We start from the raw sequence: 24,479 nt of genomic DNA, 5'->3' as shown, positions 1-24,479 counted from the left end.
GTGCCATTTCTGACCCACTTCCCATCTCACCACCACGGTCCAGGAGAGGATTAGCCCGGGGTTCCTAACGTCCTCCGTGAAAGGCTCCGAGGGCACGGAGGGGACCCGGAGCGGGGCGCGTACTTGATCCAGGACTCCTCGTCGTCCATGTCCCGGAAGAACTGGTGCAGGCGGTGGGACTCGTTCAGCCTGGCTCGCCGGGAGGCCGCCATGCTCTTGATCTTCTGGAAACGGCCGTTGATGGTGTCCCGCTTGTCCTTCACTTGGGAGGTGTCGAAGGCACTGCTGGTCATCAGGCTGTCGGCCTGGCTGTTCAGGTCCTTCAGGCGATCCTGGGCAGGGGACACGATGGAGGGGTCAGAGATCTGGGTCACCCACGAATATCTGCTTGTAAACCAGAACTCAGGACTTCTTCACTGATGGGTTGGTTTAAGATTTATTCAGGTTTCTCTCAAAGTGTGGTATGTGGACCCCTAGAGTTCTAAGAGATCAAAACTACTTTCATAACAATACAAAAACATGATCTGCCTTTTTTACTGTGTGAACATTTGCACTGATGGTGCAAAATCCACGGTAGGGGTGGTGCTGCTCAAGGCAGTGGCAAACTACGAGCAGAAATCCAGCTCTTCACTGCCATGCACTCCCAGTAGAAATCGCTGTTTCACTTAAGAACATCCTTAAAAAAGCAGCAAAGTTGTTAATTTTATTAAGTCTCCATCTTTGAGTACATGTCGTTTTAATATCCTATCTGATAAAACAGGGAACCCACACAAAGCACTTCCGCCAAGTGCCGAAGTTCAATGACTGTGCTGAGGAGAAGCACGTGTTCCGAGCTGAACTGGCCACTTCTTCCATGGACCGTCAGTTTCACTTGGGAGAACAGCCAACAGACAAACTATGGTCATTCTGACTTTGAGAGCTGACAAATACTTTGTCGAGAATGAATAAAGTGAACCTGTCACTTTAAGGAAAACTGAGTTTGCTGCTTATGATAAAATTCAAACTTTCATGAGGAAGTTAGAATTTTGGAAAATTGGCATCCACCTCCGCGAGCCTGACAGCTTCCCTATACGTGTAGATTTTTCCATTGAGACTGGCTGTGATGTTAACGAACGTGATGTTTGATACCATATACAGACATGCGTCAACATTTAGAAGATCTAAACTCTGCGAATCAATATTTCCCAAATGATTCTGTAACCTCAGGCCTGAGTAAATGATCCATTCCAAGTCCAAGATGGACCAGTGGATTTAAATATAAACAGTATGAAAAGCTGACAGTGTTTCAGAGTCCACTTTCCAACTAACCTTTAGAAACTACCACTTACTGAGTTGGATGTAGTATCAAAAAGTACCCACAGTTATCTGAATTAAGATACCACTCCCTCCTCTACCTGTGTGAGGCTCTATTTTCATCACACACAACAAACTGAATTCAGAAGCAGCTGTAAGAACCCAGCTGTCTTCTATCAAGCTGGACATCAAAGAGGTTTGCAAAAAATGTAACCAGTGTGACTCTTCTTGCTATATTTTTGTTTTTGGAAAAACAGAGACGTTATACATAAAAAATGTTACTTACGTTAACTTGTGATGGGTTTATTATTTTAAACGAATTAATACATTTTTCTCAGTTTTCTTACATTGCTACAATTCATAGACCTTATTCAGATTTCACCAATTTTTATGTGCATTTGTGTGTCTCTGTGAGTATGTGCATGTAGTTCCATGCAGTTTTATCGTATGTGTAGATTTACGCAACTACCGCCAAGATCAAGATATGGACCTTGTTCTGAGAGCACAAAGGAACTTCCTTATAGTCTTTACAGTTGTACCCCTACCCTGTCCCTAACTCCTGGCAACCACTAATCTGTTCTCCATCTCTATAATCTGTCATTTTGAGAATATCATGTAAATGAAATCATACAGTAGGTAACCTTTTGAAATTATTTTTAAATTTTTTTGAAATTATTTTTAAAAAATTTAGCTCTAAAAATTTAAGTTTTAATAATGGCAAATACCAATAGATAAAATCTACATAACTAACTCTCCTAGGGGCTCTCAATAATGGTTCAGAGCACAAAATGGCCCCGAGACCACAACGTTTGAGCACCTTGGCTTTAAGGGATGAACATCACTGTCCGTCCCCAAATGCGCCAGGTCTCCTTAGAGTCACGCACGGCCGTGTCCCAGAGCCCGGCCTGGCGCCCCCTCCGCTTACCTCATGGGCAGAGATGTCCGCCTCCAGCAGTTGATGTTTTTTTAGCAGGTTGTTCACAGAAGCCAGGTCTTTGCCGTAATCCTCAGAGGCCAGCAGGGCTTCCACCTGGCAATGAAACATGAACGGGAAGGCTACTGTCTGGAGCACATTCTGTGTCCTGGCGAACCCAGGATGCCCACTCGTCCCCCAGGCGCCCCTGTCTGGACAGCTGCAAACTTCCCCACCACATGCTGCTGTTGTGCCGGCTCGGCGTGGACCCTCCCCTGGGCAGAGAGGCGGCAGCTCGGGCAAAGACTAATGTACAGAGATGTTCACTGCAGCAAAACGTATCCCCCAAAGCTGGGAGCACCAGCGTGGCCCACAGTATGGGAATGTTTAAATTATGGCCTAACTCTGTGATGGTCTGAGGCAGTTATTCAAATGTTCAGGAAGACTTTTTCATGACTTGAAATAACACCACCAATACGTACTGATGAAAAATTACGTTATGAGCTCAAACACATGAAAGTACAAAAAGTCACGGAAATAGGTGTAGACCAGATAGATACAGAATAGTGGTCTTTAAAATTTTTTTATTTCTTTTTACTTTCTGTACTCTCTGAACAGTCTACAGAGACCGCAGGACTAACTCTGGCCTCCGGGCTCTTTGCTGTTCTGGTTTCTACCTGGGTACCGTGAGAGCGGCCTGCACACAGACCCCACCACCCACTCCTGTGTGCGTTCTCCTGCGGAAACAAGTGACCCACGTCCAACCAGAGATAAGCTCTCTCTTCTGTAAACATTCCCTCCCCCTGACTACAAACCCCTCAGAGTACACAGCTCACACTTGATGATGATTTCTGTTAAAAGGGACGTCGGGAGAGCCCTGCCTTTCCACGGAACCCTCCAGTGGGGAAGGGAAGCCCCGTGGCCTCACCTCAGAGAGCCAGAAGTCAAAGTCCTTGATCCCAGTGTTGAAGTTCTGCTGCTTGTTGGCTTCTTTCAGCTTCTGGCTCTTCTCAGCCGACTTCTGCACCAGGAACTGCCACTGGTCAGCTAAGGCGGCCAGCCGGGCCTGGGCAAGAGAAGGGAGCCGTTGGAGATGGCCAACTCCACGGTCCGCGCCCTCTCTGGAAGCCGACCTGACGCCCCTCACAGAGGAGGATGGAAGATGCTCCCAGGAGCCACTCTCACTAGCATCCCCTCAGCAACACAGCCAGAAGTCTTCTGTTTATTTTCCTAAGACTGCATTCCAGGGTCATCATCAAGCTGACGGTGATGCTGAAAGTCAAATCCAGCCCCCTCTTCTTCCCGGGCCAGGAGGAGGGGAGCTGGGGGACAGCGTACCTTGACGGCGTCCTCGCTGCCGGCGCAGGCCCCGCGGTCAATGAGGGAGTTGCCCATGTCGATAACCCCTCGAATCCGGTCCGCGTTGGCGTGCAGTTCTGCTTCGAAGGCCTGATGCTTCTGGTGCTTGCTCTGAAAACACCAAAGAAACCCTGCCACAAACCTTTCGAAACCAGGTCCTGCTAGGCTCTGTCCTTTCAGGGAGAAGGGGTTCTCAGAAGGGAGGGAGTGGTAGCAGACTTGAGGAACTAGGGGCAAGTGTCAACATTTTTATAGAAGGTGATCACAGAATCTGTGCAAAATACTTCAGGGGTCAGTCTGATGGAAGTTCAGCAGAAGGTCCGAGCTGGGAGACAGGAAATGCACCAGCTCAGGAGTAGGTGAATTGAGTCAACTCCTAAATCAGCTGGACTAGCTATCTGTGAGTGAAATCCTAGAATTATACACTTTCTAACATTTTGCAGGAGCTGGTAACGGCCAACTGTAGTTTTGAATCTACTTGCGCATCAATTTCCATCCACAGCTTTCTCCTTAGTGGAAAACAGCTCTAACTAATAACACACATATGGCCCTCTCATCACCTAAGGTGGCAGGCACTATGAAATAAGGTATCCGAGGGCCAGCCTCCCCTCCGTCGACAGAGAAGGCTACAGCTGCCGCAAACCCTGGCTTTGCCGGCTTCTCATCTGGCAGCTGCAATCAATCAAAACTGCTGGATTTGTCAAAATCCAGGCTTGACTGTAGGTAAGAATTTCTTTTTGCTAGAAGAGAGGGCTGGGAGGATGATGGGCATCTGAGGCTGGGGGGCACCACGGGAGACAAGTGGGAGGATGCAGCTGTGGGGCAGTTCTGGGTGAAAAATGCAGGGTTGCAGGCAAGAATGTGATCTGGGGAAAAAAGAACTAAAAGGAAAAAAGCAGTACAACTGGGGAAGGATTCCGCATCAAATGTTTCATTTCAGGGGCAGCAACTGTCACAAGATGGAGCCATGTGGCTGGCGAAATGCAGCACCAACATGAAGCGTCCTTGCACCAACTCTGTGCCCAAGCCCAACTACAGAAACAAAAAGAGTCTCAAATGCCCACGCATCCTGACAAAAGCCCCTCTTCTTCTGTTTCTTGTTCTGATCGTTCTTTGGCTCAATTCCCATCCATTCTATTTCTTCACTTCTTCCATCCATTTAGGCAACTTCTAAGCTACATTTTGACTGGAAAGTCTCTTTCACTGCCCCTTGGGTAATGTTCACTTTTATCTTAACTTCTCACCCCCAGTTCCTCTTAGACTTAGGAAGCAGATCACCTGCCTCTCTGTGGATCTCTAGCTGTCCCTCTCCAGTGACCAGCACTTCTGGATGCCAGACTGCGTGGGCAACGAAACTCTCACACCTGGCCCTGCCCTAGTCCACCGAGAGCCACGAGCCCAGAGCAAGAGGAACCCAAGTTTACACAGAAAAAGCTATTTCAGTTTTTAAAAGAAGCACACCTCTTAAAAGAAAGCAGTCAACTACTGCCCCCCAAATCAAACACTGTACAGAACTTGCCTAAGTGATAAATTGGGAGGGGAGAGGGGGAGTGAAAGGTTGCAGGCTAATTACAACAGAGAAAGCCACATCCCACGGGGGCACTTGAATGGAGGCTGATGGATGATTAGAAATGAAAAGCATGGATGAGGAGACACCGGCAGAATCTACAATTACGAGAATCTACACACAAGAGCGCAAACACTGGAGCTCGTTTAACTACAACTCTTAAAAAAAAAACATAAAACTTACCAGCAGCTTGGAAAGCTACAAAAATAGATTAAAATAACAAGAGTTCAGTACACTTATGTGAATATGCATATCAGCTATTCAACAGAAACTCATTTTGCTGTCATACTTCCCCTGGGAAGGTGAGCATTCAGGAACAGCAAATACAAGGGGACCTTTTCTGCAGACTCTTAAATAGCAGACATGGTTTCAACAGAGGCAAATGAGGAAAGCGGCTTCTGAAATGGCTCTCATCATTTAAGTGAGGCTTTCCCACCGGTTCATCTTATTAAAATACTTTTTCTTGGCATCACTGGGGGTACGAGGAAGTTGTCTTAGAGGTATCTCCCTCTTTTAAAGATACCTTATTTTAACAAGATCAACTCAATAACACAGGCTACTTCGGAGATAAACAGCTAATCTGTTCAGCTCACCTGGATGTTGGTAGGATCCTTATATGACTCATCACTTGCAGTCTGTAATTTTTCGCTGATCCAAGCTTCAATCTCATCCACATCCCGGCTGAACTGCTGGAGAGTCTGCGATTCTCCCAGCTTTGACCTTTTCTCAATCATCTGGGCTTTAAGACGTCGCCACCTGAGAAAGTGAAACCGAGAGCAAAGGTGAGCACCCCACAGAACTAGACAGGCCGGGCCGCTCACACAAGGGCGGCAAGACCCGTCGGCTGCACAGACCACCCACCTGTCCAGAACCTCATTGCGCCGGCTGGAGATGTCGCCTTTGGCGTAGTGGCCGCCGGCGATGAGCTGGTCGGCAAAGGACTGCAGGGCGGCGATCTTCTCCTCCTGTCAGCAAACAGAGGCGTGAGGTCAAGGCGGGCAAGACGACTCTGCCTCGCCTGGACTGCAGGTCTCGAGAAGAGAATGGTTATTTTGGGTGACTAGCTGGTGACGGGATCAGAATACACTGACACTCTAGAAGCAGGAGTGTAAAAAGCCAGAGGAAAGCTTGATTTCAATCATTATTAGAGTAGAGTTTAACTCAAGAAGATTCCAGGTCACGCTGGGGTGGGGCCGGGGCTTGAGCACCAGCAGACGTCACGTACAAAATTAGGTTTTATACGAAAACATTGTCCGATTTTCAACAAAATGGTTTATAAGCCTAAGAGTTTTGCATCTTTCTGGTTTACGTTCATGGATTCACTTACCTACCCATAAGTTTGTTTTTCTTCCCTTTCGGTATAAAATTTTTTCCCTGTGGCATCTCTGTTATTAAAACCTCAGAAATGGGACTTCCCTGGTGGCGCAGTGGTTAAGAATCCGCCTACCAATGCAGGGGACACAGGTTTGAACTCTGGTCCGGGAAGATCCCACATGCTGCGGAGCAACTAAGCCCGTGTGCCACAACAAGAGAAGCCACCGCAGTGAGAAGCCCGCGCACTGCAACGAAGAGCAGCCCCCCACGCTCCGCAACTAGAGAAAGCCCGCACGCAGCCACGAAGACCCAACGCAGCCAAAATAAAATAAATAACATAGAAAAAGACACAAATTGGATAATATGAACATTTTTAAAAGCATGCCTCAAACAAACAAACAAAACCTCAGAAATACCAGAATTTATATATAAAGTTTAAAAAACGATTAACGTATGTCACTTTTCCTAGACTGCAGAGCTCTGCACTGGACCCAGTGGGGACCACGCTGCCTCCTCCGTCGTCAACACCAAGTATTTTCATTTGAGGACACTACCAGAGCTCTGCAGCAGAGTTAAGCACACAGTAACTATTTTTTTTCTCTAGTCACTGGGAAGGGAAAGGAGAATACGCCAACAGAGAGACAGAAGCTGTCCACCTGGAAAGGCACAAGGCCTCACCTGGACGTTGATGGCTTTGTCGAAGTCCTCGTGCTTCTTGATCAGCGCCTCCACGCCGTCCAGCGAGTCGCCCCTGTCCTCGGTGCTCAGGAAGGCCTCCCGGGCGGCCATCCAGCTCTCGGCCTGCTCGCAGTCCCGATGGAAGAGCTGAGAAGGGGAGAGGCCGGTGAGGAGACAGAACCTGCGGCGACCGGACACCCGGCCAGAAACCCCGCGGCAAACAGGGAGTTACTGGCCAGCACGGGCACCTGCAGCTCAAGGCACTGATCCAACATCATCCTGCGCTGCACCCAGGCCTTCTCCAGGTCTGCACGCTCCTGATCTAGAATCTGTAGTTTCTCCTTGATCTCGGGGCTGGCGTAGTGCCCATGAGCCAACAGCTGCTGCCCAAACTGCTCGAAGGCCTGGAAAGTGCCAGCCCTGGCGTCAATTTCCGTCCGGTGTTCCTGCCAAGAGGAGGAAAGGGATTAGGTAACTGGCAGGAGCTGCGCACTCTCACGTCAGCTGCAAAGGTCCTCCCGGCCTGGCAGGGCCACCACGTCTCTGCTGCTCAGCAGGCCCACCTACCTGGTGCCGTTCCAGCAGGGCCTCGGCTCCGGTGACATCCTTGGCTAGCTCGTCTGAGGACACCAACCCTCGGATTCCATTGATCCAAGACATGAGGTCCCTGGAAACCAGATCCACAGAGGAATGGCTATTACGCTACCTGGCAAGCAGGCCTTCTGCCCAGGAAAAGAGAGAACTACATAATTCTTATCTCAGAGGGTTATTTGGGGTTAATCTAGTTAATCTATTGAATGGGGCTAGAACTCCAGGCAAAGTATTTCAAAGCTTCTTGTTTGTCTTATTGAAATAATAAGAAAAGAAAAAATCAAGAATTCCTCAGAGGAAAAATGAACAGGTTTATAACTAAGATCTTCTCACCCTATAGAATAACAGGTTCTTACAGACAGTAGCTGTGGTTAAGTTTTCTACAGCTTCAAACGCAAATGCTTTCCTTTAGGATTAAGTTTTTTGTTTTTTGTTTTTTTTTGCTGTGTGGCTCGTGGGATCTCAGTTCCCCAACCAGCGACTGAACCCGGACTCCCAGCAGTGAAAGTACCGAGTCCTAACCACTGGGCCGCCAGGGAATTCCCAGGATTAAGCCTTGTAAGTGCTAGATCCAGGCATGCATTTAATCCAGCTAGAAAGGCCCCTGGCCCAGAGCCAGCGAGCCGGCTTCTCACCGGAAGTCGCTGAGGAAGCGCTGCAGGTCGTGGGAATCGCCCAGCTTGGCCTTGCGCTGGTCGGCGCGCTTGCCCAGGCTGCTCCACGCCTGGTTCAACTCGGTGCACTTCTCCTGCAGGTCCTCTGCCGACTCGGGGTGGGACTGGATCAGGCGCTCGGCTGTTTCCCCAAGGGAATTCACCTGGGGAAGAAAGCGGTGAGCAGCGGGAAAGGAGGGGGTTCAGCCTCGGGCGGAATCGGGGGGAGGCGGCTCCCCATCCACATCCTCTCACCTTGTCGCCGAGGGCCGCGAGGTCCCTCTCAAAGCCCTCGTGCTTGCGCTGCAGGGCTTGGACACTGGCCAGGTCGTGGCCATAATTGTCTGTGTTTAGAGCCTGATTCTTCTCTTCGATCCACTCTTTGGTTTCGTCAGCATCTCTGTAGGTGAGACACACGTTCAAGTTAATGAGTGCTGAGTACGGCTGCCTTTACCTCAGGTCAAGTAGGGAAACTTCATTTCACTGGCACCAGCACATGTGTCGGTGGCCCACCAACAGCTCTAAACAGCAAGGAACACAAATTGATCCGCTTAGCATTACTGACTGAGAGCGTCCACCAGGTGCCAGAGCACAACCATCGACAAGACCCAGCCGTTACCGTCGGCGGGAACCCAACTGTCGCCTGCTCCTCCCCTGCCAGCCCCGGCTGACCCTCACCTGTGGAACCTCTGCACTTCGTGGGCGCTGCCCAGGAGCTGGCTCCGCTCCTCGGCCAGCTGCTGCAGGGACCGCCAGCGTTCGTTCAGCTCCTGGGGGAGGGCAGCAAAGCGTCAGCCACACCAGGCTCTGGGAGAAGGGCCAGAACCAGAGGACTGGTGGCTTAACGTGAAAGGAAAGGCTGGGGCACAGATGATTTCCTGTTTCCAAGCTTCCTAGTTCAGTCGTTGAGCACACCACGACAGCAAAAGTCCAGAAAGCCAGACCCTGCCACAGCTCGCCGGACGCCACGGCGCAAACACTCCACCAACACCTGACTTGGAATCACCGTGGAAGCAGTAGGAGAGATGCAGCTGACTTATCTTCACTCTCAGCGCCTAGCCTGGTGCCTGCCTCAGAGCAACTGCGTCCTAACAACCACCGAGTGGACAAGTCCCCAAGTCTACTGCTCCCCGACACCCCGCACGGCTGTATCGCCGGGCAGCAGCAGCCCAAGGAGCGCAGCACAGCTACAGGACCTTGTACTGGGGAGACAAACCAGCTCGGGGTCCAGAAAGGAGGCAAGAAAGGCAGTCACTGCCTTCCGACAATACGCTCCTCGCAGCTCCGGGCCCTCCTGGGGGTGAGGGAAGAAGCTCACCAGGCTCACCGCCAGGACCAGGCAAGCTGAGCACAGCCTCCTGCTGCACAAAGAGAGTAATACCGGCCAGGACACCCTCGGGCCCAGGAGAGTGACAAGTGCTACAGTTCATACAACTAATTAGGACAAGAGCCTTGCTGAAGACAGGAGAAGGAGACAATGAAGGAGACCGGGGAAGACAAGGAAAGCTGCCATGGTTTCTTACCTTGATGGAATTAAAGGTGGCCACGGTGTGAACCATCAGGCGAGCAGACTATGTGGGGAGGAAAGCAGAAGAGCAAACTAATCAAGTGTCTGCTGATTAAGAGAGAAATCTGAGATGCAAGTGCCATTAATTACGTCCCAAATGTCCACCAAAATGATTGTAAAAGGATACCATCAAATTTCTGAGCAGAGCAGCAATGAGAGTATCAACAACTAGAAAGTCAGGCAGAAACCCAAGTGCACAATCACACCCAACTCAATGATTCATTTTACTCAAAGAGTGAAAAGAGCGGTGAAAACCACAATTAAAACGGCTGGCTGGACAGGAAAAAAAAGGCTCAAAGACTACTGATTGGTGTCTTTTTCTTGTCCCTACTACAGGAGAACAGTCCAGAAAACACACTTAGTTGAACAAATGCTGGCAGCTAGGACTATTTAAATAGTCAAGGACATCACTAACTTCATTTCTGTTTATGGTTACTGGACTGTGGTTCCTTCTAACAGTATCCCCCTTGAACTAAGGGCAAGAGCCTTACTAGATGAAAAAGAAAATACACTGGCGACTTAGCTTCCTTCTCATCAATGTAGTCACTTCCAAAAATCAAACGCCCCTTGGGATCTCAGAGCCCACCTAGTTTTATGAGAAAGAAACCCTACTTGGCAGGCACTGTGATGCTCGTAACCTTCAAGTATGTAAAGAGAAGGAGGAGCTGAGCTTGGACGCAGCGAAGTTAGGCTCCTAGGATGTTCCTGTGACACACCCAATGGCATGCTCAACCAGTGTGGGTGCGTACAGGGCTCGGAAAGCAGACACCCATTGTTTCCAATCCTTTTCAGAAACAGGAGGTACTGACTGGTGTTTGTAAAGTCATCTGAAATACATTTCTGAAAAAACACCTGTTACCAGAAGAACTCTGGCAGGAGATCAGGTAGGTAAGGCTGCTGCTCATTCACGTCACCAATGACTGATTTTTGCTACGCAACGAAAATTAAGATTGAGAAAAGGGGAGAAAGCGGAATCCAAGGAAAAATGCACCCTCCCTGCCAATTTGGAGCCTATTTAATAAGCAGAATGGTCAGAGCCTGGAGGGATAAGGAGGCCAAAGAAACAAACCCCTTTCAGCCTAGGTCCTCACAACAGGTCAGACCTCATGACAGGGCTGAGAAGTACCAACCTAGGGACCGGTGCGGGGAGCCTTTTTGTTTTTAGATTTTCATACTTTCTTCAGATTTTAGGAAGGTGTACTTTCATAAAGTAGAAATCTGCTCTTTCTAGCTTGCCTATAACTCAAGTGGCATATTCCTGAAGATCTGGGTCAGGAGGAAAGATGCTAGAATTGGCATTTAGGCAACTAGTTCCATAATCATGGCTATAAACGCTTCACATGAAAAAGCTTATCCCCTGTCCTCCTGGAAGTTATGCCCACCCTGGTCAAGCACCACCCCTGGATCTCTCTGGAATAATGTCCACTGAAGCTGGTAAACATCTGGTGTCCCCCCTTTATGTGTCTCGTCAGGATGTGGACCTTCTCTCAAGCCTTTCTTAGGCCATGGGAGAAAGCGGTCAGGCAGACGATGAGTGGAGTTTACGCTCCTTTTCATCCTCACTTCATGTGTCCTTTTGGGCTGTAGTCCTATTGGTGGGACCATGCCTGACGATGCAGTGTGACCTCTGTGAACTGCAGTCACCCCTGTAACCTTGGTACCCGAGAGGGAATGATCCCAGGACCCCCCGAGGTACTAAAATCCACAGATGCTCAAGACCCTTGGAGCCGGCGCCCTGTATGGGCGGGTTCTGCATCCTTGGATTCGACCAACCATGGATCGGATGCTAGTATTTTCAATTGTTGGTTGGTTGAATCCGAGGATGTGGACCCACGGATGTGGAGGGCCAACTGTATACCCTGGCAGCGACGGTGCATGATAAACTCGACCTAACTGAATTTGTGCTGAGCATCTGCAGGGAGACATTTTGCTTCTGTGTATTAAGCATCACATTTCAAGGCATGACAGATTCCAAGAATACAACACCAGGGTCAGAACGACACCAGGCCAAACAAGTCCAGAAACAACCACAGGCTCAGACAAGCCTAAATACTCAGAAAACAGGCACGCCAGAAAAGGACGTAAAGTATTTCTGTTCCTGGAAAACCTCTGGAAATAATAATTTGCAAAGAAGCTCTTACCTTCCACGGGGAGGCCGTCTTGGAATCAGTTTCATCCTATTCAAAGAAAAAGGAGGCGTTTAGGCAGCCAGGCAACTGTGCACAAAACAAAGCAGCCCCAGCCTTCCCTCTGGACGACAGGAAGTTCACAGAGGAATCAGCTGGAACAGCAATTCCCTCTGTGACTCAGAACTCAACACTGGCCGGCAGCGAACTGCAAGGCTGCTCGAGGGACACGAAGCAAACAAATAGGAGAGAAAAATTCTTCCTTTTTTAATGCAGTAGGAGAAATGGAGACAATGAGGAAATTTAATAAAATGTCCAGCTTTTCTTTATGTCATATTCAGAGGATTCTTCGAAGAGGGATAAACAAACCTAAAGAACTGCTGTGGAAAAAGTTCTAGGTAACTGAACAGAGAAAAACTCTTTTGATCTTTGGAGGATGGCAAATAGAGACCAACTTCTGCTATTTCTTTTCCACAGCTTTTTACACACAAAAGGCATCTCTTGAGGTTCAAGAACAGCAATCCTTATGAGGTTCTTGACTTTATACTCTTCCCAGGATCTAATCCTTCTCAAGTTCAAGTTCCACACGGGGCACTGGACACTTACCCTGGGCATCGCGCCATACACCTCCTACAAGCAGAGAAGAAAACCAGTTCGATTATTAGAGGAAATACACACTTCTAAGTTACACTCATCACTGTCATGTCAAACCTGGAGACACGGGAGAGAATTACAAAAAGACAGGCAGCCTGACTGGCCAGAGGAACTTCTTAAAGGCTATAGAAAGACCAAGTGTTTCTATGTAATACCTTTTCTTTATTTATGGAACTGCATGAATTTATTACTAGTTAAGAGCTAAAAGAAACATTCAACAACTTCCACAATATTTAATGGGCATAAGGAGGAGAGCTGTTTTTCCCTCCCGTCAAAGGTAACCAAGACAGTGCAGGTCACACAGAGAACCTGTGCCCTGGCCACACTCTGTGCTACGGAGCACGCGTGCTGGGCTACGTAGGATGAAGGGGGAGCCAAGCTGCTTCCTTAACAGACACCGTGCAGGGGCCAGACCCCCACCTGCTGCTGCACTGCCTGCACCTCCTCCGCCATCAGACCTTCAGACTCCAGGTCTTCAGCCACCTTGTTAATGTCCTTCAGCCGTGACTCATTGGCCTTGAGATCCTTCAAAGAAAAAGACATAATAACTAAAACCCACAACAGCAATTCAAAGAAGAGCAACAGATACTCATAAACTATGGTTTGAATATATAAATTTCTGTCCAATAGGTATCTTATAAATAGTTTTTCTACTCCTTGACGGTCACCTAAATCAGAAAATCCTGATTGTCACTATCAAGGAAGTAAGAAAAGAGCACGGCACTGGAGACGGTCTGTCTCATGTTTACTGAACTACCTGTAGTTAATAATAATCCATTACTGGGACTTCCCTGATGGTGCAGTGGTTAAGAACCTGCCTGCCAATGCAGGGGACACGGGTTGAAGCCCTGGTCCGGGAAGATCCCACATGTCGCGGAGCAACTAAGCCCCCAAGCCGTAACTACTGAGCCCGTGTGCCACAACTACTGAAGCCCACACACCTAGAGCCCGTGCTCCACAACAGCAGAAGCCACCGCAATGAGAAGCCCACGCACCACAACGAAGAGTAGCCCCCGTTCGCCGCAACTAGAGAAAAGCCCACGCGCAACAACGAAGACCCAACGCAGCCATAAATAAATTAATAAATAAATAAATTTTTTTAAAAAGTCCATTATTCTGGTTGGAGATTTTTAAAAAAACCTTTCTTTGTGGAGGACAGGACACATGTTCAAACTGTGATGAAATTTTAATGCTAGCCACTCTGAGAGAAAAGCCCCCCACCCATCTGAATTGGTCATAAGAATACTTTTTTATTTGGCCATACCGTGCGACATGCGGGGGTCTTAGTTCCCTGACTGGGGATTGAACCCACACCCCCTGCACTGGGAGTGCAGAGTCTTAACCACTGGACCGCCAGGGAAGTCCCAGGAATACCTTTAAACTGAGGAATGGACGAACAAGATGTGGTATCTACACACCATGGAGCATTAGCCATAAACAGTTAATGGATCACTGATCCGCCTCCAAGGATGAACCTCGACAACGTTATGCTCTGTGAAAGCTGTTAGTCATAAAACACATAATCTACGATTCCATTTATAGGAAGTGTCCAGAATACACAAATCCAGAGACAAGGAGCAGCTCGGTGGCTGCCAGGTGCTGGGGGGGAGGGAGAGGGGGATAAGGAGTGGCCGCTTAATGGGTCTGTGGGCTCCTTTAAAGTGATAAAAAAAATGTTTTAGACAGAGGGGATGGTAGTGCAACACTGTGAATGAACTAAATGTTTCTGAATTGTACCCTTTAAAATGGTTAACTCTATGTTACGTGAACTTAACCCCAATTAGAAAAACTACTTTTACACATGTTTGTATGTTAGGTTTAGGAAAGTTCTTAAAACAACATGTAGAAAAAACTGCATGTATTTCCTCAAAACTAAACTGGTGTGAGAAAAGTTTCGATTAAACTCGTTTAAAAATGGCTACAGAGATGAAGAAATATAATCTCTGAATTTTCATTCTGGTAATCCGCAGTCAAAAATCAAGAGAACCAAGTCTCTGAACAACTTTCCGTACCTTCTGGAAGTCATCGAACTTCTTCTGCAGCACTTCGACCTGCTCCAAGTCTGCGCCGACCTCCTCGTTTGTCAGGGCCGCTTCCTTCTCGTTGATCCACTGCTGTAGCTCGTTCGCTTCACGGAACAGCATAAACTTCTTACAACTCTTCTCCAACATGCCTTTACGCTTCTCCCCCAGTTCCAGCAAAGAATGGTACCTGATGTAATTCGAGAGGGTGACAAGAGGGAGCAGGGGACACAGTTAGCTTCCGACGGTGGCAAACTACCAGCTGTCTCCAAGATATGGGTCCCAGGCTGTGAGTCGGTAACGATGATGCCCTGGTGACAAAGTATCGGAAGGCAGACGAAGACCCCGAGCACCCACAGACAGCCTCAGGGACAAGCACACACTGCACTGTTCACAACTGGGTGGCTGGGTGGCCCGGCACACTCATGCCCAGCCACGTGCGCACTGACATCACAACCACAAAGGACCGAAACCAAGCGTTTGGCACACCACCACAGGCTCCATGCGACTACAGCTGCGAGATGAGATGAACTTGCTGTGCATAATGTATACAGAGGGCTTGTTCTCCTGTCGTATGATTCTGCCAGCAGCCCCCAGGTGGCGGGGGAAGGTATGCTGAGCTATCTTAAATAGCCTCATGTAGGATTTTAGTTATCTCCGGAACAGTAGGAAATTTCTACTGTTTCTAAAATAATACATTTATTTCTCAGAAAGTTTTGGCCACTTCAGAAGGAGAAATCACATAAATCACATTTCATTAGCTGAACGTTTCTTATGAAGACTCAAATGACACTCTCACCCTTGGGAACTAAAATACAAAAGACTGAACTCCTAGTATCTTTAGAGATGTGAAAATGACAAACTTAGTACAACTGAGTTAAAAGTCAAAAAAAAAAAAATCTAGAATCCAGTCTAAGCTTCCAAAAGTGAAATAAAAAAGGAACAAATTACCAAGTACCAGAGCACTTTACGAGGCATGTGGTTTCCTGCCTACTGAGGAGGACGACGGCATCACCGACCTCCAGGTCTGCTGAGAGTGGCTGGCCCAGCACAAAAGCCACCAGCAGGGGAACCAACAACACTCTGAACACACAGCTGCACAGAAGCAACCAACGAGAGAAGCGGCCACAGCTGACACAGCTTCACCCAAACCCCTTCCCTTGTGAGCGAAAGCTGCTGCCAGAGACGGGCCCCTCCCGCCACCTCGCCTTCCTGGACCCACGAGCGCCTTCAAGAGAAGCGGCAGCGGGAGGATGGACGGGGAGCCAAGGGCGGTGCTCGGCAGAGCTTCCGGCCTACTCACAGTTCTTCCACCTGTTTCATACGCAGAGACACGCTGCCGGCCTCCTTAGTTACGCGCGTCCTGCACAGAGGGGCACAGCAAAAGCACGCATGGATTAGGGGTTAATCCACGGGGACGGAAGGCAGCGGCTCCAATGGGTGCTGTGACGGCGGATGCTTTGAGTGGGGAAAATTAGGGAGTCACTCAAGAGCTCTTGGAAGCAGGCCAGGCCGGGAGTAAAATCACAGTAAGGAAAGAGCAGGAAAATCAAATTAAATTAGAGGGTTAGTTCACCTTCATTTTCCTGACGTCTGCCACGCTTAAGGCAGTAAATGTTCCTGTGCTAGAAACACTGGTCACTTCGCAGAGCCAGGCCAGGGGATACAGTGACCACCCCGAGGAAGAGATTTTCCTGAGGGCTAACATGCAACTGTAGTCAGATATCTGGTCCACTTTTTTGCTCTCGTATTTATGATCCAGGCCAAAACCTCTCATTCTTGTCTTAACAGTAACAGAAAACGTCTAATTAAGTGTACAAATAACCGATCTTCGCGGGGATCATCAGGGTCAGAAAAGTTCTATTATTCTAAACTCTAGTGAGGATGTATTTTCTGGATCTCTCCCAAGTGTCTGAAGCTTTTGATTTCATTAGCAGAGTAACATATGCCCTAAAGGAAGAACATAGCTCTTTATGGGGGCTTAGCTACAGAAAAGAGGACAGAGCCGTTTCATAAAAAATACACTCCATTCTCAGAGCACAAAGTCATGATAGACAGAGACGCTCTCTACGCGGCCTTTTACAAAGGGCAGAGCAGGAGGGGTGTGGAACAGCTAAAAACCCAATTTCAAGAGCATCTCCTGACCCGGAGGACAAAGACTGAGATGGTAATAATTAGCAAATGTCTAGGAAAAGAAACTTGCCAATGCAGGGGAAGACAACAAAACAAAGGAAAATAAAGGTACGGGTCAGGGACTTTAGGTTCCAGCAGAGCTGTGTGGGTTGGAAGTGACTTGGGAAAGGCAGGAAGAGTGTGTTCTCGAGTGCACACAGGCATCGTAAGAGCCTTTGCTCTGGAGCCTCGGGACGCTGCCTAAACCTCAGCCCATGCGTGACGCAGACTAAGCCCCAAGCGGCGCTGGGCCCTTCGTGCCCGACGGCGAGGCCCTTACTGGTTGTCGATCTGCTCCTGCCGCAGCGCGATGCTGCCCTGCTCCTCCAGGAGGTTCTCCCGGGAGGCCGACTGCGCGGGGTCCAGCTTCTTCACGTACGCGGCCGGCACGAAACCCTGACGATCGTTCACCTCCACTTTCCACCAGTCCTAAGGGGAAAAAAAGAGAGACTTGAAAGCCAATTCCTCGCCTGAGGAAGGAAGGATCCAAGGAGGCCTGTGTGCATACAAAAGAAAGCTCTCATCAAGTCAAGAGAATCCCGTGACGTGCCAAGTATGCAGAGGGTCACGAATGCAGCCCCGATGACTCGGGGCAGGAAGGCCAGCCTTCTCTTCGCGTAGACGCCCTGCAACTGTGCTGCAGCCATGAGCCACGCTTAAGTAAGTTCAGTGAAATTAAATAAAAACGCAGCTGCACTTGCCACTTGTGAAGTACTTCCCAACCACCCGCGGTTAGCAGCTACTGTGGGGCCAACACAGACATAAAACATCCACCACCGCAGAAGGTTCTACTCGATGAGGCTGCTGTTGAGTAAATCAATCAGCCTGGATGGTTAATTGAGGGTGAGAGTCAACATAAAGACACCAGTCAGGTTTTCTCAAACTCCCACGACTGGGGTAAGCTGAGGGTGTGGGAATAGGAGGTTCTTGACGACGGCCGGGCCGGGGACACTTGCCCAGCCTAGACCAAGAGGGGAGGCAGGCTCTTTGGGGATCAGTCCTATGACACGTGGAGGACCATGGCCTCACTCCAAGGACACTGCCAAACCAGAACATGTCAGGCGAGAAACGTTGATGAACCAGGCGGCATTTAACTCTGAGAAGACGGAGCCTATGGGGTGACGTTGGCGCTGTCTTCAACTGTCTGCTGTAGTCGTACAGTCTAGAACCAACAGGTACAAGCTACAGAGGAGCAGACTTTGGTTCAAGAGAGAAAAAAATTCCACGTGGAATTTTTTTCAGTGGTGAAAAAAGCTACCCTTGAGAGGGTGGGTCATTACACTAGCTTCCGGGTATTCAAGGAAACAAGACTGGTCATCCTGATCACAGGCAAAACAGGATAAACCTGTATGAAGTGGGAGGTGGACCAGGGAACTAAAGTCTTCAAACTCGAAACCAGCCTCATCCTGGAAAGACACACTCCCAAGACACCCAACTGAGCGAAACTGGCGGTGCTGATGGAGACCAACACACGGCCTCTTTCTGCGCTTGCCTTGTTGGTGCTGTTGAGTAAGGTGAGGATATCTCCTTTCTTCATGGTGACCTCTCGAGGACTCTTCTCCTGATAGTCGTAGAGCGCCAAGACCAGCTCCTTCCCGGTCTCGTCATCCATGGGGGCCACTTGTTGCTAAAAATCCAAAGGAAGGGCAAACAAAGTTATAGGATGTCCCCGGTGTGCCACCTAAGCCCATGGCGGATTCCAACTTCCACAGCTGTCCCAAATTTACCAAACACACCTTTGTGAGAGTTCTTCTCGGAAGTTACCAACAAAATCTGATCCAGAAAGTTCAGCTGTCTGGGATCTTTAAGGTCACAAGAACATCACCTGTGACCGTGACACTTGCTGGCCGCATCCGGGTCCTTCATCTTCCCTGGCCCCCCAGCCCCCAGGGAACTCGCAGCTGCTGAACGGAAGCCACACTCACCCGGCACGACTGGGCCTGCTCTCGCAGAGCCTGGATGCTGCTGCCGTAAGCGCTGAGATCCGACATCAAAGCCTCGTGTTTCTTTAGCAGAGCCTGGAACCAAAATAACACACGGCGACCCTGAGCAAGAAGCCAGAGCCGCCCCGCTGCCTCTCCCACACGCCACCTGCCTCTGAAATCTGTTTAGTTACCCGGCGACCTCATCAGTCCTCCACTCTCTCCCTTTTTTTTTTTTTTTTTTAAACATCTTTATTGGAGTATAATTGCTTTACAATGGTGTGTTAGTTTCTGCTTTATAACAAAGTGAATCAGTTATACATATACATATGTTCCCATATCTCTTCCCTCTTGCATCTCCCTCCCTTCCACCCTCCCTATCCCACCCCACTAGGTGGTCACAAAGCACCGAGCTGATCTCCCTGTGCTATGCGGCTGCTTCCCACTAGCTATCTATTTTACATTTGGTAGTGTATATATGTCCATGCCACTCTCTCACCCTGTCACATCTTACCCCTCCCCCTCCCCCTCCCCCTATCCTCAAGTCCATTCTCTAGTAGGTCTGTGTCTTTATTCCCGTCTTGCCACTAGGTTCTCCATGACCTTTATTTTCCCTTAGATTCCATATATATGTGTTAGCATACTGTATTTGTTTTTCTCTTTCCCCTTTTTGATAAACATTTAATTTGGAGGAAATACTGTGATTTCTATTATAATCTTTTCAGCCTGCCTTTACATGCTTAACCATGCAACCCCTGAAGCACATGAAGGGACATAAAGAACAACATCACACATACAGCGGATCCACCCCCATCCTAAGAAACAAACATTCCCAACAAGTGGCAGCTCCCTCCTCCAGGGAACCCCGTTCCCCACCACACACGGTGCTTCTCCATTTTCCTCTACCGCCACTTCCAAAAATCATCTTAGGTCGTGTCAATATTCAGCTCACTGTGGTTTTTGTGAAGACTGGCAAGAGAAGAGGTAGGCACACGGCTACACCTAGACCATTATGAATAAAATTTAAGGGGTCCACTGAAAAAAGATGACTAACAAAGAACTGTGTTTATGTACGTATGTGTACGCAGATGGGGGAGAAAAAATGAAACAAGAATGGAGAAATGGTCATGGCTGATGGTGAAAGGCCGTCTCCTCTCTTCTTTAAATATGACTGAATTTCCGTAGTAAAAAGGGAAAGAAGACGCTGAAACACTTTGAAGAGCGACCACCGTGAGGCTGCACCTTCCACATGGTCGTTCTCCTAACCGGCCCCCAGCCCGAGCCCGGCAGCCCCCAGCTCGCGTCACCTCAGCCGAGTCCTCGTCCTTCCCATAGTCGGTGCTGCCTACGATGGGCTCCTTCTCCCGCATCCACGACTCAGCCTCGTTGGCGTCGGCGAAGTACTGCTGGGCCTGCAGCGAGTCCTCCAGGTCCTGCCGCCGCTGGGAGGCCTTGGATTTCAGCGACTCCCACTTCTGGTTCAGCTCGTGGAGCTTGGCTTTCACGTCCTCTGCAGCAAAATGGCCTGCGAGGCGGGCAGGGGAGGAAGGACGAGAAGCACGTGGACATGTTGCAGCAGGACAAACGTCCTCTGTGTGCTCAGTGCACCTACGACACCACATCCTGGGGAGCCAGGCCCCTTCATATTTTCAGTTTTATGAGAGGCCCAGGTTCCAGCCCAACAGATTCTGCTTGTCTTCTGCCTCCTCAAACCATGAAGTCTACCTAGACTCTACGAAGCAGGTATCCCTAGTTGGCATCAGTGATGTTATCATAAAGAAACAATAAAAATAACAGCCCCCACTCCCCCAACTCTCAGTCACGGAGCCTCACCCTTGCCGGGCACTGTCTCAGGCTCCTCAGTATCTGACCTCGTTTAATCCTCACAACTGTGGGAGCAGGTGATATCATCCCCACCTCACAAGTAACAAGTTCGGCTCAGAGAGGTTATGGGCAAGTCAAAGTCATACTCAGGAGAGAGTGGGGACGGTCTTCAACCCTACAGCCCAGCCTGACTCGGGTCCACGCACTCAGCCTTCCAAGAAGAGCGTCGTGACGAATGAGAGTGAAGCCACTTTTCCGACGACACTCACCTTCATCCACCATGGCGTTCCCCTTCTGTGTAACTGCTTTGATGCGGGGCTCGTGTCCGGCAATCTCTGCTTGTAGGGCTTGGTGTTTCTTTAGCAGATTCTGGACTCCAATTAAATCTTTGCCTGAAAGAGAAACCACTCCCAAGTCACCCAAGCCATCAAGAGAAGAGGCCGCACTACTGTCACGTAGCTTCCACCACGGTTTACCTAAACTCCCAGTTCAACTTAAACTTGACCTTGCTCATTCTGACACTGGTCCCCTTCCTGCCATAAGGGTAGAGCCCTTTCCCAACTGGATTCCTATCTGATGGCGGGAGGCTGACCTCTGTTGGTGGATGCAGCAATGGGTTCTTTCTCCCGAATCCATGTCTCCTCATCCTCGACATCACGGAAGAGCTGCTGCAAACGCAGAGAGTCAGCCAGCTTCTGCTTCCGGGCAATCATGGGCTCCTTGAGAGCCTCATAGCGAGCCACCAGGGCTTCCTGCTTCTTCTTGATGTTTTCAGCATCGAAGTGGCCAGCGTCCTGGAACTGGCGGGCCTGGATGGTGATGCCATCGATTCGATCCTGGGAACGGGTAGGACAGAGTCGTGAGAGCCTGGCCCAGTGTGGGGCAACTACGTTCTGGACATTTCTAGGCTGCCTTGATTACTTCAGGTGTGGTTTGCTCACATACCGAGAAAGTATAACACGGTTCTTTTCCCATACCCGAGAGCATTCTTTCTGCCATTGTTTCCCCTCATTCTGGGATCCCAGAAAGGTCCGAGGGAAGGCGGTCTAATTTGAACTGAAACATATGGCGCATACATGGTTCTCTAAGAAAATCAACACACTTCATCCCTCCCCACACCAACTGGTCTTGACTGACTGGCCACTCTCACTCCTGTGCTCACTGGCCCAAAAGCCGCGCCCAGGTCACCGTACCTGGTGTGCTGCCACATCGGCCTCCAGCAGGGCGTGCTTCTTCTGGAGGTTCTGGACATTGGTAAGGTCTTTGCCGTAATCGTCCGAAGCCAGGTGACCCTCCACTTCGTACAGCCACAGCTCGATGTCCTCAACGTTGCGATTAAACTGCTGCTGCTGGTTAGCCTCGCGGAGCTTTATTCCTAGTCAAGGAGGCAAGTTTGATTTCATTAGTTAACACTATCCTTCTGCCAGCGCTGCTCTCAAACGACAGCACCTCACAGAAGGACCACGGGGCAGGGTTTCAGCTACAGCTTCACTGCTATCAAGAGGGTATCGAAAAACCGCAGCCTCTGCTCTACCTTTTAGATGCTGAATTGGAAGTCGTTTAAGCCTTCTAACCCCCATGGGATAGGGGCTGGCGAATGGTTAAGTGCCCTTGGCTCACGGCTGAGCTCTGACTTTCAGTGATGAGGCCCAAGTCAGTCAGGCTCAACGACCAAATCATCCTCTTCTCACTCAGGCTCCCTGCCCTCCCCAACCAGCACGCTCAACCACATTCACCAAATCAGCAAAGCATCAGGAACCCACGGCAGGTGACCCCTACCCAGGAAGTGAGCCCGAGTGCCCAGGTCACCCAGCTCAGCTTGCCTGGGTGGCACATGTCCCCAAAACACGGAATGAGGGAGGAAGATTTAACTCCCCAAACGGCCTCCCGTAACCCCGTGCCCACCTCCTCTCACCTTTTAGTTCCGTGGCCTCCAGCAGTTTCTTCCACAAACTGATGACCTCATTCATTCGAGCTGCCACCTCGTCCTTGGCATAGTGGTTGACGTCAATCAGCTTTTGCCCAGCTTTCTCCAGGGCATCAATGCGGCTCTGGTTTGCCGAGAGCTCAGCCTCAAAAGCCTGATGCTTCTGTACTTTCCCTTGCAGGTTGGATGGGTCCTGCCAAGGAAAGGAAGAAGGGGGTTCTATCTTGAACCTAAGGACATCAAGTTACACTGCATTACCCTCACATTTATCTTTATAGGGGCACGTATCAAATGGCCAGATTACATTAAATAGTGTGTATTTTGAAATTTCCGATTTCTTTCTTTAGCTACAATTTATCTGTGAGTGCTGTGTTTAGCTTACTAACCAAGTGCTACATGGCAATGCTAACAGGACATTACTTTATAAGCTTCATCTGTGGCGGTTTTCATCTTCTCATTGACCCAACTCTTGAGCTCATCAGAGTCACGGAAAAACTGCTGCAAGTGGAAGGAATCAGCCAGCTGGGCCCGGCGATACATGGCTCTCTCGTGAAGGGCGTTGCGGCGGCTCAACAGCTGGAAGGCAAGGCCCCCTGTGAATCTCCAGCTCTCACCCCCCAGTAGATCAGGCTCAGAAGGGCCACCCACGGACAGAAAGGAGGCGTGTAAAGAGGCTGCACACTCACCGCATCTCGGCGAGTAGCCACGTCTTCCATCGCATAGTGGTTGTTCTGAATTAGCTTGGTGGCAAACTCGTCTAAGGCCTAGGAAGAAGAATAAAGTTCTTCACTGGTGAGCGACTCTTCCACAGCTTGGCCCCCAGAGGAAAGTGCAGAACAGGGCACGGAGTGCTCTAGACCTGAACACAGGTCAAGGTTTTCACTCTGAGGTTTGCTATGACAACCTTTATCCCTCAACTGTTGAGTTTTTGCTTGATGTTCTTAGTCAGAGGGCACAGAGTTACGCTAGCTTCATTCAGGACTGGAGACATTAGCTGCAGCTAACGTCACAGCAGGAACTGACGGAGTCAGATATGGGTCAAGAGCCTTTCAATTCCTACTTCTAAGGTCTGTGTTCAATGGGAAAATATCTCTTACATTAATTCTTAATGACTTTTAGAGGAAGGTAATCTCAACTTGGAGGTTTACATCAAGAAAATGACTTCATTCTAGAAGTCATGCTGTGTCTCCAACAAGGTGGTCAATCATCACCGTGAGACTTTAAGCACCAGGAGCCTTCACTGAATCTGCTCAGAAACCTTTTGGAACGAGACGAGACCTCTGCTGACGCTAACGATCATTTGAAGGCACTGACAGCAAGGAGGGATCTTACTGTAATCTTCTCCTCCTGGGCACTGAGGGATTTCTCGAAGTCCTCGTGCTTCTTGAGAAGTGCTTCCACGCTATCCAAGGAATCTCCCAGGTCTTCATTCAACAGGAACGCCTTACAAGAGGAAACAAAGTGTTGAGATATTGTCTGATTCCTTTCACCTCCTAAGGCTGGAAAGCAAAGGCTATTCTGGCAGAAGGACAAAAAGAAGGAAAGGAGTTCTATGGCTATTAAACCTTCAGATCTCCCCCAGAAAGCCAGAAGTCTCTTCAGATTCCCTTAAAACTAATCCAACAAGAGCATGAAATCCTTATTCCACATTCCACTGAAACTTTTTTCCAATAGCTTTTGTTGCTTCTGTTAGATTTAAATTGCGCATAATGCTATGTTCTAAAGAAACAAAATCTCTTTAACAAAAAACTTCACACCATCACACTCCCCTGAAAAACTGGGGCCTTTTCTGAGGGCCTTTCAATCTCGGCAGCAAGGACCATGCTGGCAGAGCCCACAGAAGCTGGCACCCCCTCCACTTGTCGCAGAACTGAACCAGTGGTGGCCCCGCACAGAAC

At 49.2% G+C, this 24,479-nt stretch overlaps 1 protein-coding gene across 11 annotated transcripts in view; it reads right to left on the bottom strand.

Annotated features, from left to right (window-relative positions):
- The window catches only part of SPTAN1 (spectrin alpha, non-erythrocytic 1), a 59,527-nt gene that overhangs the window by 13,170 nt on the left and 21,878 nt on the right, over positions 1-24,479 (bottom strand). For 5 of the 11 annotated variants that reach the window (XM_036855091.1, XM_036855089.1, XM_036855098.1 and 2 more), the window contains 30 exons: positions 23,914-24,024; positions 23,268-23,345; positions 23,002-23,157; positions 22,570-22,774; positions 21,848-22,029; positions 21,247-21,490; positions 20,924-21,046; positions 20,138-20,355; positions 18,834-18,926; positions 18,401-18,535; positions 17,189-17,337; positions 16,040-16,099; positions 14,728-14,926; positions 13,136-13,240; positions 12,668-12,691; positions 12,077-12,112; positions 9,892-9,939; positions 9,047-9,138; positions 8,624-8,768; positions 8,351-8,532; positions 7,692-7,791; positions 7,373-7,570; positions 7,125-7,271; positions 5,994-6,097; positions 5,726-5,888; positions 5,316-5,330; positions 3,545-3,676; positions 3,135-3,272; positions 2,219-2,323; positions 124-332 (listed from right to left, as the gene is read on the bottom strand). In XM_036855091.1, coding sequence (XP_036710986.1) covers positions 124-332; positions 2,219-2,323; positions 3,135-3,272; positions 3,545-3,676; positions 5,316-5,330; positions 5,726-5,888; positions 5,994-6,097; positions 7,125-7,271; positions 7,373-7,570; positions 7,692-7,791; positions 8,351-8,532; positions 8,624-8,768; positions 9,047-9,138; positions 9,892-9,939; positions 12,077-12,112; positions 12,668-12,691; positions 13,136-13,240; positions 14,728-14,926; positions 16,040-16,099; positions 17,189-17,337; positions 18,401-18,535; positions 18,834-18,926; positions 20,138-20,355; positions 20,924-21,046; positions 21,247-21,490; positions 21,848-22,029; positions 22,570-22,774; positions 23,002-23,157; positions 23,268-23,345; positions 23,914-24,024 — 3,896 coding nt within the window. The remainder of the gene's footprint in view (positions 1-123; positions 333-2,218; positions 2,324-3,134; positions 3,273-3,544; positions 3,677-5,315; positions 5,331-5,725; positions 5,889-5,993; positions 6,098-7,124; positions 7,272-7,372; positions 7,571-7,691; positions 7,792-8,350; positions 8,533-8,623; positions 8,769-9,046; positions 9,139-9,891; positions 9,940-12,076; positions 12,113-12,667; positions 12,692-13,135; positions 13,241-14,727; positions 14,927-16,039; positions 16,100-17,188; positions 17,338-18,400; positions 18,536-18,833; positions 18,927-20,137; positions 20,356-20,923; positions 21,047-21,246; positions 21,491-21,847; positions 22,030-22,569; positions 22,775-23,001; positions 23,158-23,267; positions 23,346-23,913; positions 24,025-24,479) is intronic. The other 6 variants (XM_036855097.1, XM_036855090.1, XM_036855095.1 and 3 more) reach the window with 4 other exon arrangements.

This window comes from Balaenoptera musculus, chromosome 6 (genome assembly GCF_009873245.2).
Source record: "Balaenoptera musculus isolate JJ_BM4_2016_0621 chromosome 6, mBalMus1.pri.v3, whole genome shotgun sequence".
NCBI classification, from domain to species: domain Eukaryota; kingdom Metazoa; phylum Chordata; class Mammalia; order Artiodactyla; family Balaenopteridae; genus Balaenoptera; species Balaenoptera musculus.
The sequence above is the reverse complement of the archived record's forward strand: the minus strand, read 5'-3'. Positions and strand labels throughout refer to the sequence as shown.